The 17,664-nt window shown below is 40.4% G+C and overlaps 1 protein-coding gene across 1 annotated transcript in view; it reads left to right on the forward strand.

The window, feature by feature from the left end:
* Window positions 1–591: 591 nt before the first annotated feature.
* mfng (MFNG O-fucosylpeptide 3-beta-N-acetylglucosaminyltransferase) overlaps window positions 592–17,664 on the forward strand; it is a 33,841-nt gene continuing 16,768 nt past the window's right edge. The window contains exons 1-4 of the mRNA XM_039816214.1: window positions 592–1,284; window positions 11,094–11,139; window positions 11,918–12,020; window positions 14,377–14,530. Coding sequence (XP_039672148.1) covers window positions 919–1,284; window positions 11,094–11,139; window positions 11,918–12,020; window positions 14,377–14,530 — 669 coding nt within the window. The 5' untranslated portion in view covers window positions 592–918. The remainder of the gene's footprint in view (window positions 1,285–11,093; window positions 11,140–11,917; window positions 12,021–14,376; window positions 14,531–17,664) is intronic.

Below are 17,664 nucleotides of genomic sequence, written 5' to 3' on the forward strand. Positions count from 1 at the left end.
TGTAGATACCTTCAAGTAAAGTGTTACCGAATACTTTTCTTCAGGATTCTTAGAAAATATAAAAAATAAATAAATAAACAATTCAAAAGGGGGATATCACTCTTTGGTTAAACACAACTCATTGAAGTATGCAACCTCTGTAGTCATTGTGAGTATTGCTTGTGAAGTACAAGAGGTTGGCACCAGTGCAATATTAGATTAGATTAGATTAGATAGATTAGATAATACTTTATTTATCCAATGGGGAAATTCACTTATTACAGCAGCAGTTTTTTCACAATAAAAACAAACCAACAAACAACCAAACAAACAACAGACAAACAGACAATGTGCAAAAATATGCTGCATTTAAGTGGTTTGAAATGTGTGCTATGAGTCAGAAAAACAACAAATTCCTTCTTCAAATATAGCCTACTATTTACTCATATTTCCATGTGCATTTTTTATTTAGTACTCTCAAATAAAAGGGCAGTTTGTAACCGGAAGTATACTATAATTTTCACTGTTGTAGTTTATTTTGAAATCTAAGCCAGGAAGTCTCATAATTTGATTCCGTGTAGCTTGACACTGGTGACATTGGGTGGGCAGAGCTGGGACTGTGACAAAAGTCATATATCCGAGTGACAGCGGCGTTATAGAAAATGAGAGGAACATCTGTCTTATTGCCATGCTGCTGGAGTGCCTCTTTAAAACAGGCGAAATACTTAAAAAGTGATTATTAAATTATTCTGATAAACCCTCTCCAGTCCAAGTCTCCTACAGTCATGCAAATTGATTAATGAGGAACACCGATGAAAAAGTTTGAAGAAGGAAGACGGAGAGGTGATGGAGGAACCACCACGAAATTAGACATTTTATATGAGGGGACCAAGAACATGGGTTTCACACTTTATGGAATGTAAATAACTTAGTTCTATCATGCAGAAGAAATGGATACGTCGGAGGTTGCCCGTTTTGATTCTCACCATCTTCATTATTCTCTATGTGGACTTTCAATTACGCACCAGCAGCCCTCCAAAGCTCAGCGTGGCTCACCATCCGTCACCATTTGTTCTTCCGCGCCCCATCCATCGGGCTCCATCCCCGGCCACGGACGCACAGACCCCGTCTAGCAGCAGCAGCAGCACCGGGAACGGAGGACACCCAGCCTCCGGAGTTGCACATGTCACCCAGCCAAAACTGAAGCTGGAGGACATCTTCGTCGCCGTGAAGACCACCGGGAGGTTCCACAAGACGCGTCTTGCGCTCCTGTTGGAGACGTGGATCTCCAGAACCAAGGCGCACGTGAGTGTCTGTTGTGTCCGTGCTGTTGTGGGCTGCTCTGAAAAGTCTTGCATTAAGACACTCAGCTGCTGCTGTCACTCAAAGCCACCTGCACCAAAGTTATGTTCATATGTAAGCCAACTGTCTCTGTTTATTTTGAATATATATTTAATAATATATATATATATATTTGGCTAAATGTTGAACCAGAGATTTAGGATGAAACTCCCGAACGTGTTTAAAGTCATTATATTATACATTTATTGAATACAAAAAAAATCTAGATATCTGAGCCATCTTTGGCCTAAAAGAAGTCATGTGCTAAATGCTTTCATTTCATCATAAGGCCTGTATGATGAAATGAAAGCATTCACTTCCTTCCTGCTTTGAAACTGCAGGTCTGATGATTGACTTTGGCTGATTAAAGTTAAGTTTAGTAAACAACATACATATGAAAACTTTCTGAATACCAATTTGTAAAAAGCACAACTTCGGCCAGTTTTCTTACCTGCACCTGTAACATTTACGGCTCGCAGAGATGTAGACGGAATTTCCAAACTCAAAATATAACGCTCATCACTGTTTAAGGGTTTAGATTAGTTTAAAGGCTCCAGGGAAGGTGACATTAGGTATGGTATTTTTTTGTGTGAAAGATCTGACATGAGTGAGCTTTTGAGGCTCAGTCAGGAAGTAACAAACCTATTAGAAAGCCTTGTCTTTGAAGTATCAGTTATTCTGCCATCAGTCCAGTTTAAAAGGATTTATTACAGATCAGCTTAAGATTTTGAGCATACAAGAGTTATGGTATTGAGTGCTGCTTTGCAGGTAGCAGTGGCCCATTTTTCTCCCCATCTTCTCTTTCAGTTTAGTTGATTTAGTTTTTTTTGCTCTCTCTCTCTCTCTCTCTCTCTCACACACACACACAAACACACACACACACACACACACACACTTTACTAGGAACATTTCTTTATGGCAGAGTGAAAGACCGCTTTGTAACAAAGCACTTTATAAATCTCTTTCAAAGGAATACACTTTTAATATGATTCAATGTTGTGTTTCACGGAACAAAGTAATACAGATGAGAAGTGATCTTCTTGTTTTCTGTCTTTGCTGTTGCTTGTGCTGTTAGAAATAAGAGGCATGATTTTAAGAGTGAAAGAGGAACATACTAATAGTGTATTCCTCTTTCTCACTACAAAGACAAAACACAAGATTGTTCTATCTGTGCTTAGCCAGTTCTTGTATTTGAGAATACGTAACCCACACAAAAACAGACCCACTTATATATATAGCCTACCCATGAACACACAAAGATGCAAGTATAGACGCAGCAATACAAGAAAACACACACACACACACACACACACACACACACACAGGAAGCTGTGCAGGCTGGTTGTCTGGACCGAGGGGAAGCAGCCGCTGTGTAGCAACTCTGTTAACAATACTGAAACGGAAGCTGGTCATAGAACAGGAAGTGGGAAGGCAGACTGCAAAAAGAATGAACCTCATTTTACCCACACACACACACACACACTTTGTCCATTTTACAGGGTGAAGAGTAATTTCTAACCAGCTCGGCAAATAGCTAATCTGCTTCCATCCTGAAACAGGAGCATTGCAACAGAAACTGTCCCCTAACATTGACTTATTTGATCCCTAAAATGATCTATGGTCCCTATCCAGGTCTGGGTCCCCTAAATCATTTTTACAGCGCCCAGGTCAACGGTCTAAGTACGATCATCTGATGAAAGGTAGTCTCGCATTGCCAGACCTTCCTCCACAGCACTGCAGAGGAAGGTCTGGCTAGCCCACACAGCATTCCAGGATGGGAGAAAAAAGGGATCTGGTTTATTGGCATTTCTTTAAACCAATCACAATCGTCTTGGTTGGCGCTAAGCCCCGGACGGAGCAACAATGCTTCTGCAAAATAGCCTCGAGGATGAACTTGTTTTGGTGGAACATGTGTACGTTCAAAAGTTGTTTTAGTCGTGCAACAGAAAACTCAGATTGGACAGATAGTCTAGCTAGCTGTCTGGATTTACCCTGCAGAGATCTGAGGAGCAGTTAACCATAGTCCTCATAAATCCACCAGAGTTTAAAATGCCAACACAAATAAAGGGGAAGGTGACGGACATCCGGCCGAAATGAAGGACATCCAGCAGAATTTCCGGCAGCACCAAAACAATCCCAGACATGAAACGTCATCAATACAGACTAGAGGAAAGGTAACAGCCATGCTAGCAGTTCTGTGAGGCACAGTTCTGTGAGCTAAATGCTTATGTCAGCATGCTAACGTGCTTTCATTTGCAATGCTGACATGATGTCGCGATGATGTTTAGCAAGTGCGTCGCTTAGCGTGTTTGCATGCTAAGGTTTGCAGTGTTTAGTGCAAAACATGAATTACAGCAGAGGCCGATTTTTTTTTTTCTGATTGCTAAATGACAGTGGTCACAACTGAATCCACATGTGCAAAACTCTAACCACAGTCTGCATTACCAACAGTCACCTGAGCTAAACAATTCACGTCACTTGCAAAACGTATTCCAAACAACACAACTCTTAACACACGTGTCAAAACAGTCTCAGTGCAGCCAAACACTAAGAACAATCCTGATCGAGACAACACACAGTGGTGTGCCTGAACGCGTTCATTGAACGATAGTTCTTTTTCTCTTTCATATTTTGTAACATATTGTAGCCTATTACTGCCTGATGAACATTACTATGAACCCGTTCATTCTGGTGTCTGTGAACGGCACGCTCTCTCAGTTTAACTTCGTTCAATAGGGTGCCAGATTTCTATAGAGCCTTCCAGGCAAAAACACGGCTAAAACACACCGTAAACAGACTTTAATATGTAGCGGAAAAAACACCCAATCTGGCAACACCAGCCACTAGTGTTGCACCGCTGCATACATCATCAAAACAAAAAGCAGCGTGGACGCGACGAAGCAGCAAGGAGGCGTCGTATGATCATTTAAACTCGGGGAGGATGCGAAAAATCGTACATTTCTGTGCAAACTTTGCCCGCCGCCTTTCAAAAAGAAAATCCGCCCTTCAGTCACATCCACAGTAAACCTGAAACGGCACGTTGAACTGATTGGATATGAAGATTAAATCTGACGCGTAGTTTCAGTCTTAGCCCCTTGACGCCTGAATTTATTCACAATTATATAAACAAAATATTATGTGTGTTTCTGGCTCCAAACTGATGCTAAATTAAGTTGAGATTGTTAATTTGTCTATAGCATATGGAATAGATATAAATTTAGGTATGATGCAAATTAGCGACAACAGGCATTATGGTAAAATTCTTTACAAAATGGTAAAATTAATAAAACATAGTAGATTTCATTCATGTCACAAAGTTGTTAGAACTTCTAAACTGTAATTGACAAATACATGGATTTTGACAACGGCAAGAAAGAAAACACTCTCCTACTCCCTAACATTGACAGTAGTTTCTTTAGGGTTAGGGGTAGGGGTAGGGGTAGGTTTAATTTCGCTTCCGTGAACCGGATGTATCTCCCACTCCGACTGGTCCTACGAGAAACCAGTGCATGCAAAAGGTTCCGAGGTATGTATCGCATGTAAACAAACCAGCATTGGGGGGAATACACACGGTATCTCGCCGGCAGTCGGAATGGAAGGGGTTTGATGCAAATTAGCGACAGTCGGCGTTAAGGGGTTAAAACTGATAAAATAATTGCTGTCTGTGGTTCAATATGGGCTGTGGCAATAACTTTGAAAAATAATAGCTCGCGGCAACATATGGAAAAAAGAACTATGAACTAGTTCATTTATGGAACTGTGAACTTTGTTCAAAATGTTGAAGTATGAACTATGAACTGAACTAGTTCATTTTAAAATTTGTGAACTGAACTTTGAACTAGTTCACGTAGAAAGTCAACTTCCCCAACACTGACAACACACACCGTCACAAAGAACACACAAAGAAAACACTACCATCAAACACCAATACAGAAATTAATGTTTACAGTTTGAATAATTTGAGTGACTTCACACAAAATAATATCAGTATCAGCTGTGGTGGATTGAAGAAACTCTGTGGCTGCCTTCCAAAAACTTTTAGGACATTTTCATTTCAACCATATTGTACTGTAATTTCTCTGGCTGCTGGTATCCAGTGTTATTTCTCTAGCGGCTGTGTTGTCTAATGAAATGTTGTTAAATGTTAATGTTGAAGAGTTGCAGTGTTTGGCCTCAGAGTAGCAACAGTTATTGTTAAAATGGATGCTTAATGAAGAGGAAAAGGTGGTAAACGTGTGTTAAGAGTAAGGTTTGTGTGAGTGAAGCCCTCAGTTATCAGTCAACTGGAACGAGTCTGACTTACTGCTGAGAACCCGGATACAGCTCTCGCTTTGGACGTACAGGGTTTGGATAACCCCTCACCCCATACTCCCGCAGCACCTACCACAGTATCTCCGGGGGGACCAGGTCATACGCCATCTCCAGATCCACAAAACACATGTAGACCGGATTGGCATACTCCCAGGTCCCCCCTCCCCGCCCCCAGGATCCTTGCAAGAGTGAAGAGCTGGTCCGTCGTTCCACGGCCAGGATAGAATGCGCATTGTTCCTCTTCAATCTGAGGTTCGACTATCGGCCGATGCCTCCTTTCCAGCTCCTTGGAGTAGACTTTACCTTTAGACTCTGTGTGCAGTATCTCCGTCACTGTAATGACAAGCCTCTGGGAAGTCCCTACTCTTGGCTATTACAGCAGATGACTTCACTGTAAAACTGCAAATTGTCATTTTTACATTACTGTTTGTGGTGAACAGAGACGCAGGTGAGCTGTTTTTTTCTTTATCTTTTTATGCTAAGCTAGACTAATCACCCTCTGGCTCCAGCCACACACTTAACATGTAGACATAAACGTAGTATCAGTTTTCTCATCTATAGAAGGAAAGCGAGTTAGCATAGTTCCCATTTCCCAACTATTCTTTTAAAGCTTTGTTCATTCACTTAAATATATTATAATGTTGTAAAAATGAATAACGTTAAACATAAAATCTTGCTGTCAGGTCATTTGCTTAAATCTGCTAAGCAACTAGATAAATCAATATAAAGTAATTAAAATGATTTCCTCTCCTTCACTCTCATTAAAGTTCCCCTGCGATATCTTAATATGCCCCAGTTGAAAATAGTTAAGGTCCAAATGCCAGATTGCAGAAAGCAAGCCAATTAAATCACACAGCCAATGAAATCTTGAAGTATTGATCAAGAAGCCTTATCCAGATGTATTGCTGTCATTTTGTGCTATGGGGCAGTACAAATCTTACTTAATGGCCCTTTAATAGCGTAAAAAACAAGCCGAGATTCATGCATGTCTTCCTGACCTCAGTAAAATGTCTTCTCAATCTCTGTTTACAAGACGCTCCGTGCTGATGGTCTGCCATTTTTGTTCCTCGGCCCAGGTTGACTGATTTCAGTGCACGTAGTTTGGTTTGAGTTATGACCGGAGGGGAGGAAACTGTGATGGTGGCCCTTTCTCAGGGTTTTACTGTGGTAGATGTTGATGGTGGTTGTCTTGGTCATAGTGGTGACGAGGATTGATCCATGTACGTTTGTACTTCCTCCTCCTCTTTCTGCTAGAGGGATGAGAGGGAGGAATGGACAACGGTAAAGTAGAAGAGTGTTAAGAATTGATGGAGGTACTGGTTGGTACAGTAAAACTGTGCTTCAATAGATGATGCAGCCTTTCTTTTAGAGTGCAGCTGAGAGAATATTATGGAGATGAATTACTTTAATATAGAAACATACACAGCAAGGAACACTGTGATGCAGTATCATTGTTAAAGCACACAGCTTTGCACACTTACAACACACTTTCATTCTGTTGATTTAATTCGTACACTGCTAAGGAATTAGTGAAGTAATAATCACTTTTCAATGCATTTTCATGACAACTCAGCAAAGACCCATCCTCTGATGAAGGTCATTAAATGTGGTTGAAATTCCTGGAAGAAACAGAAACAGGTCATTTAGTCCAGAATATTTTGTCAAACTAAACCTAGTATTAATGGTCCCATGGCATGAAAATTTCACTTTTTGAGGTTTTTGAACATTACTATGCGTTCCCCCAGCCTGCCTATGGTCACCCAGTGGCTAGAAATGGTGATAGGTGTAAACCGAGCCCTGGGTATCCTGCCCTGCCTTTGAGAAAATTAAAGCTCAGATGGGCCGATCTGGAATCTTCTCCTTATGAGGTCATAACAAGCAAGGTTACCTCCCCTTTCTCTGCTTTGCCCGCCCAGAGAATTTGGCCCGCCCATGAGAGAGAGACATCATGGCTTTCAAACGAGCAAAGTCGCAGTTGGTCAAGACCACACCCCCACCCTCCACCTTGCCCCCTCTCCTCCTCAATAGCTACAGACACAGAAATGGCACATACTAAGGAAAGCTCATTGAGGGACTGGCTCTAGTGGCTGCAATTCTGCACCAAGGCTGAATTTTGGGTAAGAGACTTCATATACAGTATTAGGGGACCACTAAGGTCTATATAACAGAGACTTCAGATACAGTATTAGGGGACCACTAAGGCCTATATAAAAGCATCCAACGAGCACCATGTCATGGGACCTTTAACCTAAAAACCTAAAGTCAAGTACAATAATTAACAATCAATGATTACCAGCTGCAACACTGATGCCGTTCATTTTGTTTTATCTTGTGGCTTTGTGTGTGTACTTCGGATCAAAATGAAGGCAGAGTTAAAAAAATGTGTGTGGTCCGAGCAACAGCCTCGGCTCCCCCACTTCACGCTCCTGCCCCGACAACTGGGAAAGATACAGTCACAGAACTTAACAGGTGTGTAGTTGACATCAAAATAAAGGCCAAGTTCTAAAATGGATATGGAGCCCCTCCACGCACACACTTAATGCCCCTGGCCGGATTTGGCGCAGCGACTCGTGTGATTCAAAGATGTTCTTTAGTTAAGCTTGTGGGCTAAGTTTTATCTGTCCCCAGATGGACAGGAAGTGCCCACAATGTGAGTGTGTGAATAGGTTATTGTCCCCATAACAGGCCTACTCCTACACCTAGAAGTGTGGACTGGCCTCACTCTCAAGGTCTTAAACTCAAAACCTCACAAGGTAGGAGAACAAGAACATACACATACACATCTGGATGAAACAGTAGCAATGTCGCCCTCTATTGGATGGCTGCAATACAATTACTAGCCACGATTCAAAAGCTCCTCCCTCTCCAAAGTCCTCTTTCTGAACTCAACTCTTTGGCCATGAAAAGTTCATGAAATTAGAAATATTGCTGTCATCCATATAAAATAACAGACCGCTTGCTTTTTTAAAAGTTATAACTGGATGATATTTTCTAATCTGATCATGTAATCTAGGGATTACAGTCATTAGCTGGAGCTGCCTGTCAGGCAGTCTGGAAAGCTTCTCTCTCACTGCACCTCACTTATTCATTCCGTCTAAAGATCTCACACACACACACACACACACACACACACACACACACACACACACACACACACACACACACACACACACACACGTTTATCATACATTCAGTGTCTCTCTGTACCGTGGGAAAAAAATGTCACACCCTGATCGCTTCACACTCTATATCCTCTGACTATCACCTCTTTATATATCTCTGTCTCTTTAAAACACACACACACACACACACACACACACACACACACACACACACACACACACACACACACACACACACACACACACACACACACACACACACACACACACACACACACACACACACACACACACACACACACACACACACACACACTCTCGCCTATCAGTCACAAGTCACATCTCTTGGCTTCTCTATCATTTGCAATTCACTACATATAAATACAATGGTTTAACAACATTTAAAATAATATTTTTGCTGCATTTTATTTATTTTTGTCTTTCTAAAAACTGCTGCCCCCATTTTAGATACACTATTAATGCTGTAACTTTTCCCTCATACTTTAGATTTGAATATTTTTATGTACAGTTCTTCTTTCTATTTGACCTTCCCTTCACACTATGCTTCTTCAAACCCAAAAAACATATTTTTGAAAATGCTCTCAATTGTTAATACACTAAATAAACACCAACATTTTGGAAAACAAAAGGACCTGCTCAGACATGGTCGGGGAAGACAACCTTCTGTCACCTCTAACTTTTTTGGTCACTTTGATCACTCATTTTGAATTTCAATACAGCCAAGCATACAATATAGGTGTTGGCATTAAATATTAATCTGATGGTGTGACTAAAATAAATAAATAGCAAAAGCAATTAACTGTATCTACCTCTCAGTGTGTATTATGTTGTAGTTACTTTGACAGAGCTTCAAAAGTATGCTTGAAAGAGTTTTAGTTTTATTGTATTTCAGCCAAAACTCACAGGCACACTAATACATTTGCAGGTGTTGAATAAAACATGAGTTATGGTTTGTGTTTATCTTATCCAACGGGTGATTTGTCCTGCTCTGAGGTTATTTAGTGCCTGCCTGGCAAAGGAATTCAAACACCGCACGGTTTAGCCTGAGGGTCTGCAGAGATGGAGTGTGACGCAAGGGTTGCCAGTTTAAATCCCCTGTTATAAGCCTCCTCAGTCTCAGTGAATCATGCACCATAAATATGTGTATATTGTGTGTGGAGTGTCTGCTAAATGAAACTAGTGCAGGATTCCAACTGGTTTTGAAATGTTGGTGAATTTGAAAGGAATCGTGAATGACTTGGCATTTGAGTCAAAGAACAGCCAGATAATATGATATATCTTTGCAGGGAAATTAGCAGATATGGTCCTATTTTTCCAATAACATTTGAATCGTCTTTAAATGATTTACTTACCTTATCACTTTAAATAAAAAAAAAAATTGTTAATGACTAAAAATGTTTCATGTGTGTGTCTTTGCAAACTCACTCAAGGTCCCTCACAATGTCCCTTGAGAGCTGAATGAAGACATTTTAATTGAACTTAATTGAATTCTGTTTAAAATATAAAAGAGCTATTATATATTACAATATTACATTTTTCTACAATTTCTTCTTTGTCTAATGGTATGTTAAGTTTCTTTCTGGACTTGGATAGACATAGGCATAACTATGAACTATAAACTTTTACTATTTTATTTTTCGTTCACTTTCGATTATATAAAATCTTTTCCTCTAAAAAGAGTAAAATAAAATGTAATCTGCTGCTTGGGAGCTTCAATGGTCAAATATTTTTACAATTTTACACCACCAGAGGTCAGTGTTGTACTACAAAGGGAAATACAAATCTATCTATCTATCTATCTATCTATCTATCTATCTATCTATCTATCTATCTATCTATCTATCTATCTATCTATCTATCTATCTGATTGAGTGACTGTAAGAACAAAGTTTGTGGGCTGTGAGAGTATCAGCAAGCTGTTTATGAATGTGTGTGATTTGAGACTTATTTGAATCATACATCTGCCAAAAAACAAATTGACTCTGCCATATAGTGATTCCCGGACCACTTTGGATCATAAGTGTGTGTGTGTGTGTGTGTGTATGTGTGTGTGTGTGTGTGTGTTCTGCATTTGTGTGCAGTAACATTTTTAGCTCACATTGGGGAACTTTGTTTCCGTCGCTTTGAATTTGCTCCATTCAAAATGATATTGATCCTGTGTGTTTGTCTGTGTGTGTGTGTGTGGGAGAGAGAGTGTGTTTGTGTGTTTAGTCCTTAATGAAGGTGCTTTCAGGACGTTCTGCTACTGTTGTGCAGAAGAAGAAAGATATGATCAAAGCTGGTGTATTTAAATCCCTTTATTTCTCGTTGTTGTTCTAGACTTTCATTTTCACAGACACGGAGGATGTGGACTTGCATTCAGAAGGTAAGCAGCAATCTTGAATCTAATTTACACACAAAATCTCAAATTTACATCTAGATCAACATGAAATTGATTGATAACATGATGTGGACACATACTTTTATGTACTTCTGGCCTGGCGCTGTTTTCCATTGTTAGGTCTTATTCCCTAAATTCACATTCAAAGCTTAACCCTCCTGTTGTTCTCAGTCGAAATCTGACCCATTTTCAAATTTTTTTTACCAGAAAGTTTGGTGTCTTTAAAACCAAATTGCCCAAAAACATGGATGGGGGAGAGTTTAGGGTGTTTTATTTCATGCTATAGCATTTGAAGAAAAACAAAACTTTACTAAACTTTACGTCTGTGATAACTATCAGTCAAAATAATTCAGAATTTCAGCTTTTTTTTATTAACTCAGAAAGTAGACATAATTTCATACGAATGAGGTTTATTGACAATTGATTCCATTCCAAACTAGTGGTGGTAGTGAAAAAAAGTGTCGAAAATGTCTAAAAAGCTTAGAAACAAATTACAAAAAAGCCCGGGGAGGAGGACAACAAGTGCATGCATCGACAAGAACACAACACAAGGGTTAAAATAAGAAATGCTATCATCCCTGATTCCTTCATTCTCTAGCTCTCCCTAATCTATTCCTCACAATCTCCCATCTCGCCTCCACTTTCTCTCTCCATAATAATAATCATCAATATCTGGCCTACATGATAATTATGTGTAATACCTGTGAAACTGAGAAAATCAAGTTGAATGAATCAAACACTCTCTCTGTCTCTCATTGTCCAGGTTATAACATGGTGGTAACAGGCTGCCAGTCGGATCACAGCCAGCAGGCTCTGTCCTGCAAGATGTCCGCTGAGTACGACGGCTTCATGGCCTCAGACAAGAGGTGAGACAAATTAAGGTCCGTCTGTCATCCTGCCTACACTGGATTTTGAAGATCGGATTAAGATTAGAAACGTTAATATAATCACTGTGGGGAAATTGGGCTGTTACCGCGTCAGGTGGTGCGAGGAGAAATCAAACAAGTTAATCATCTGGGGTTAGACAGATTCTTAACAGGAGTACATCTTTTTATCTTGCCAACATCTTCGTTGCGCAGTATTTCCCAGAGGTCACATGTTAATTCAAACAGCGTGGGCAGTACAAAAGCATGCTTCTTAGATTTTGTCTTCAGTCCTCCTTCTCACTCTTTACAAGCAGATATTGCTTGCACCAAACGCCAGACAGACAACGTTAGCGACTAGCAATGAACGTCGAGGTGCATGTAGCAGCTAAACAGTGAGATGTTTCTCTCTCTCAAGTTAGCGGAGACCATATCAGAGTTAAGAAGGAGAGTGAATACCATACTTGCATTAGCTTCAGTGCTGTTGTTTCTCTTTATCTGCTGATGTGTAAATAGGCTGCTGTTCACTAACAATTTTGCCAATATCAATTCATGGTGATGACATGTCAGTGTTGTGTTGATAGCTTGTTTCTGCTGCCCCCGAGTGGCCAAAGGAATCAATTATTGTTTAACTTAACTCATTTCCAAAGCAATAAAATAAAAAATAATATGACAGTAGAATAAAAGTAGTATTTGGAGAGGGCCACATTGTGTATTAGATCATACTCTGTGAGTCATTTGGATTTTTTTTTGTTTACTTGGTTTTAACTCACGACACCGCTTTAGGCTGCCAGTATACTGAACAACGTGTTGTTGATATTTGTTCATATTTTTGATTTGTGGAAAATACGATGAGGCTCGACAGCTTGCGTTTGGTGTGTGACTGAGGCTTTGACTGCTGTCGTCATTAGCGTGGCAGAGAAAATGAAAGAGCGTTTCAGTTTGGTTTCCAGGGCCCACTTTGTTATTTGGACTGAAAGGGAAGTGAGGCTGTTTGGTTTGGAAGGAAGCCTTTCGTGTTGTTGGACAGCCATAAGGATGGCAAAGGAAGAAAGCCACCACTTCAGTTTGGTACCAGAAGCTTTGTCATTTGGACTCTGATTTTGCTGTAAATGTGTGTATGGTTTGGAATGAGGCTTTGACATTGTGTCCAGTCATTAAGGTGGCAGAAGAAAGCTGTATTACTCACAGAATACAGTGAAACTCATGTATGGAGATAACAGGTAATCCAGACAGACAAAAGAAGACAGAAGTGAGTTTGTGAAAAGCGCTATATAAAATTAAATTTATTATTAATAGAAGTGCCGTTGTTTTTCCCCTGTATTTCTTTCCTCTACTTACAAATTCTTCCTGAAAGGAAGTCTTTGAAATTTACTTAGGAAAAAAAGCTTTCAACTGGGACTAATAACACATATCTGTGATACATTATTCTAAGGTTCACTCACTAGCTTTTTCAGAACCTTTTCTGACTTTTTCTGATCCTTGAATACAGCCAAGGGTTATGCTCTCCCCCATAAAAACATTAGTAATCTTAAACTCCATGTCCACCGCGTGGTGATGATGACACCATAGAAACAAAGAAGACAGTGGGACACAGTTGAAAGTTCCAGAAATAGGAAGTGTAGGCTGGGGGATACATCAAATTAATTGGAATATATGTTTTTTATACTATGTGTAAAATGTAGACCTATACATCATAAAAATTCATTTTTTTAAAACGTGCACAAAAAGTTTGTTTTTAGTCTAAAAGAAACATAGCTAATAGCTGGCTACATTAGCTGTCTTGAGTCACGACAGCTCCAAGTGATGCCAGTTTGTTATTATAAATGTTCTTCTGTATTCCACATGAAGTCCTAAAACATATGATTTTTCAATCATGTTTTACTCCTCTTGCATTTTGGAATCTACCCCAAGTTTGAAAAAAAAAAAAAATCAAGATTTAATTTTTTGGCCAAACCCCCCAAGCCCCCAGTAGTAAGTAAACCTTGGACTTTTGGTTTTGAGGAATTATTTCCTGTGGTAGACTTACATTTCCTCCTGTGAGCATATTCAGTGTATACACTGAAATAAAAAGACACAACTCAGGCACAATGATAAACCACAAACTTTAGTCCTTAAAAGAAAAACAAAGCTAATGTTGATTTGAGGTTCAAGCAATTTTCAATTCTTCCGGCGTTGGATTCATTCAATGCAAGAATGAAACCAAAAAGGAGGAAAATTGCTATTGAATATCTGATCTGCTAGCTGCAGACATCAACAGTAGGAATGGAGAGGAGCACAGAAACCCAGACTGTTAAAACAAACCAGTTTACATATTTTAACTGCGTCTTTGTTCTGTTCTTCTCCTGGGGCTCCTCAGGTGGTTTTGTCATGTGGACGATGATAACTACGTGCACCCGGAGGCCCTCCTCTCCCTGCTCTCAGCCTTTCCCCAGGACGGCGACATCTACGTGGGCAAACCGAGTCTGGACAAGCCCATCACTGCTCATGAACTGCTGGAGGGCAATGCAACGGTACCGTACCACAGTGTTGATTCAATGTAACCCACAGTGTTGGGAGTAACGAGTGTAACGCTAGTTATTGTTAGCGTGAACTATTAACTCGTCGTTATTACATATAAGTACTTTTGGGCCGTGGACAGAGTAAGAGCACGGAGACAGTTTCAACTGTGTAACTTGGTCACTCTTCAAGCGTAGGACAACTCAAGACTCATAACAAAATGTGCTTCATCATCTCAACATCATATCCCTCCGCCAACATAACTGTTACTGAATTACAGGCAGGGTATAACATGTTAGATAGCTCCCTTGTTAATTCAAGGAGCAGAATACACTATGAAGCTACAATTAATGGAAATATGTGACTTATTTCAGTAACCCTAAAAAGGTCATCTGTTAACTAAATAGTCACAAAATAAATCTCATCTTACACGCGTTACAAAAGTAACGCAATTACAGTTTTTTGCTGTAACGCAGTAATATAACGCTGGCTGAAGCTGGGCAGAGCTATGCTGAGTACAATGCTGAGGTCATCACTTCATGACATCAAATGAACACATATTTTCTGATAGTAAACAGATACACTTTGAAAAGGTTCTATACTGTAGTGTAAAAAACTATTACATGTGAGTTTTAGCCTGGTATGTGCTAGTCTATATCAATGACGTTTAATTTCCGGGATCGTTCCCTCATTTCGGCCGGATGTCCGTTACATTCCGCTTTCTTTATGTTGGACTTTTAAACTGCGGTGGATTTCTGAGGACTATGGTTAACTGCTCCTCAGATTTCTGCAGGGTAAATCCAGACAACTAGCTAGACTATCTGTCCAATCTGAGTTTTCGGTTGCACGACTAAAACAACCTTTGACAGGTTCCACCAAAACAGTTTTCTTCCCGAGGCTATTTTGCAGCTGCAGCATGGATCTGCCCGGTGCTTAACGTTGCCCAAGACGATTGGGATTTTTTAAATGAAATGCCAACAAGCCAGAGCACGTTTTTTTCCTCCTATCCCGGAATGCTGTGTGGACTAGCCAGACTCTCCTTGCAGCGCTGTGGAGGAAGGTCTGGCAAAGTGAGACTGACAAGATAGATTTTCGTGCGATATATGATCACGCGATTCTCATGCGATGTCGTGACATCGCGAGAATCCAGCTGCCGTGCAAGGTATGATAAAATTGGGGGAAAAGTTGACAAAAAGTGAGTGCTTTTGTCAGCACCATCTTCAACACAACTTGCAAACCATGTCATTCTACAGGCTTAAATAAGCCTAGAGACAAACAGCAATGCCCAGGGGAAGGGTGGTAAGAACCAGAAGGTGTTTTGCATGAACTCATCATCAGTTAGGTGTGGTCACAGGACTTATAGGAGACCAGATATGGCAAATCATTTACTTCTATGTTTCCCCAGAGCTTATTCCCCAGGATTGTAAAAAGGCTTCTGAAACAGCATTTGCACCACAGCACACTAAAACTCCTCTGAAACCTATGCTGAATTGAATTTATGGGGGCCGATAACTCTGTAAGGCAGGGGGACCCCTCTGAGATACATTACTTTCTTTAACATATCTCCACTAATTTATGTTTTCATGCTGTCCTGCCTCTCGAGATTCTTTACCATCATGAATTCCTACCTTCTTCTTTCTTTTCACTTTTCGACTTCTCATTTTTTTCCATCCCACCAAGACAGACCTGCTGTGTTATTCACTCAGCGATTCTCATGAATCCCTTTGTTGCATTCTTCCTTCCTGGCTTCTTTGCTGTTTTCTGATGTTTCACTGTGGAACCAAATTAACTCTCAAACCAAACCAAAGTCCTTCCCTGTAGCCTGTGGACAGGTTACCTTCTCCCACTCGTAGCCACACATCCAACCATTTTAATGTTCCAACTCTTCAACCCCTTCTTCTTCAAAGACAAGGTATGGACAATACCCAACATAATCCATCATCGCATTTAAAAACAACTTTGTAGTTCAAAGGTCAAAGGGGATTTTCAATGGACATTTTGAGATATAAAATCTTAAAGGTCCCATGACATGGTGCTCTTTGGATGCTTTTATATAGACCTTAGTGGTCCCCTAATACTGTATCTGACGTCTCTTTCCCGAAATTCAGCCTTGGTGCAGAATTACAGCCACTAGAGCCAGTCCCACAATGAGCTTTCCTTAGGACGTGCCATTTCTGTGTCTGAGGAGGAGAGAGGGGGGGCAAGGTGGAGTGTGGGTGTGTGGTCTTGACCAACTGCCACTTTACTCGTTTGAAAGCCATGATGTCTCTCTCTCATGGGTGAGCCAAATTCTCTGGGCGGGCAAAGCAGAGAAAGGGGGGGTAACCTTGCTCCTTATGACCTCATAAGGGACAGATTCCAGATCGGCCCATCTGAGCTTTCATTTTCTCAAAGGCAGAGCAGGATACCCAGGGCTCGGTTTACACCTATCACCATTTCTAGCCACTGGGGGACCATAGGCAGGCTGGAGGAATGCATGTTAATGTTAAAAAACCTCATAAAGTGAAATTTTCATGCTATGGGACCTTTAACCATGGTTGGCCAGTTTACAGTCCACATTTCCGGAAGCATTTTTAGATGTTTGTCAGTTGTTTCTCTTGAAAAACGTTAAAATTTCTCTCTCTTTTGTTATTGTCCCTTTGTTCTCAGTTCTACCCCGTCTATCCATTCTTTGTTCCTTCCTTTTTTTCTATCCTCTCTTAAGATGCTCTTTGGCTCCACCAAGGACACTAATGAACTGTAAAACAAAGCTGCGTTCCCCTTTTCATTGGTCTTGTGCCCAAATGCAACCCAGCCAGGTTAAACACTGCCATTCAAAATCCATACTTTCCTAATGCACACTTTCTATTTTCACTCTTATCAGTGCTGCCGGGAAATGGGGGAGAATGAATGGATGGATGGATGGAAGTACATGTATGGTAAAACACGCGCACGCACGCACGCACGCACACATATATTGTTTTTGGAATACTCATGTACCTATTTACAGGTGTGTGTCACTGAGTTCACATGCTTTACAGTAGAATTAATGCTCCTATTGAGTTAAAGTGCATCCTGGTTCTAGCAAGCTCTCTGAATAGCATTCTCCCTGCTCTTTTCAATCTATCTCACTCATTTCTTGGAATTACTCTCTACATCTCCCTTGTGT

The sequence above is a fragment of the Perca fluviatilis genome, chromosome 1 (assembly GCF_010015445.1).
Source record: "Perca fluviatilis chromosome 1, GENO_Pfluv_1.0, whole genome shotgun sequence".
NCBI lineage: Eukaryota > Metazoa > Chordata > Actinopteri > Perciformes > Percidae > Perca > Perca fluviatilis.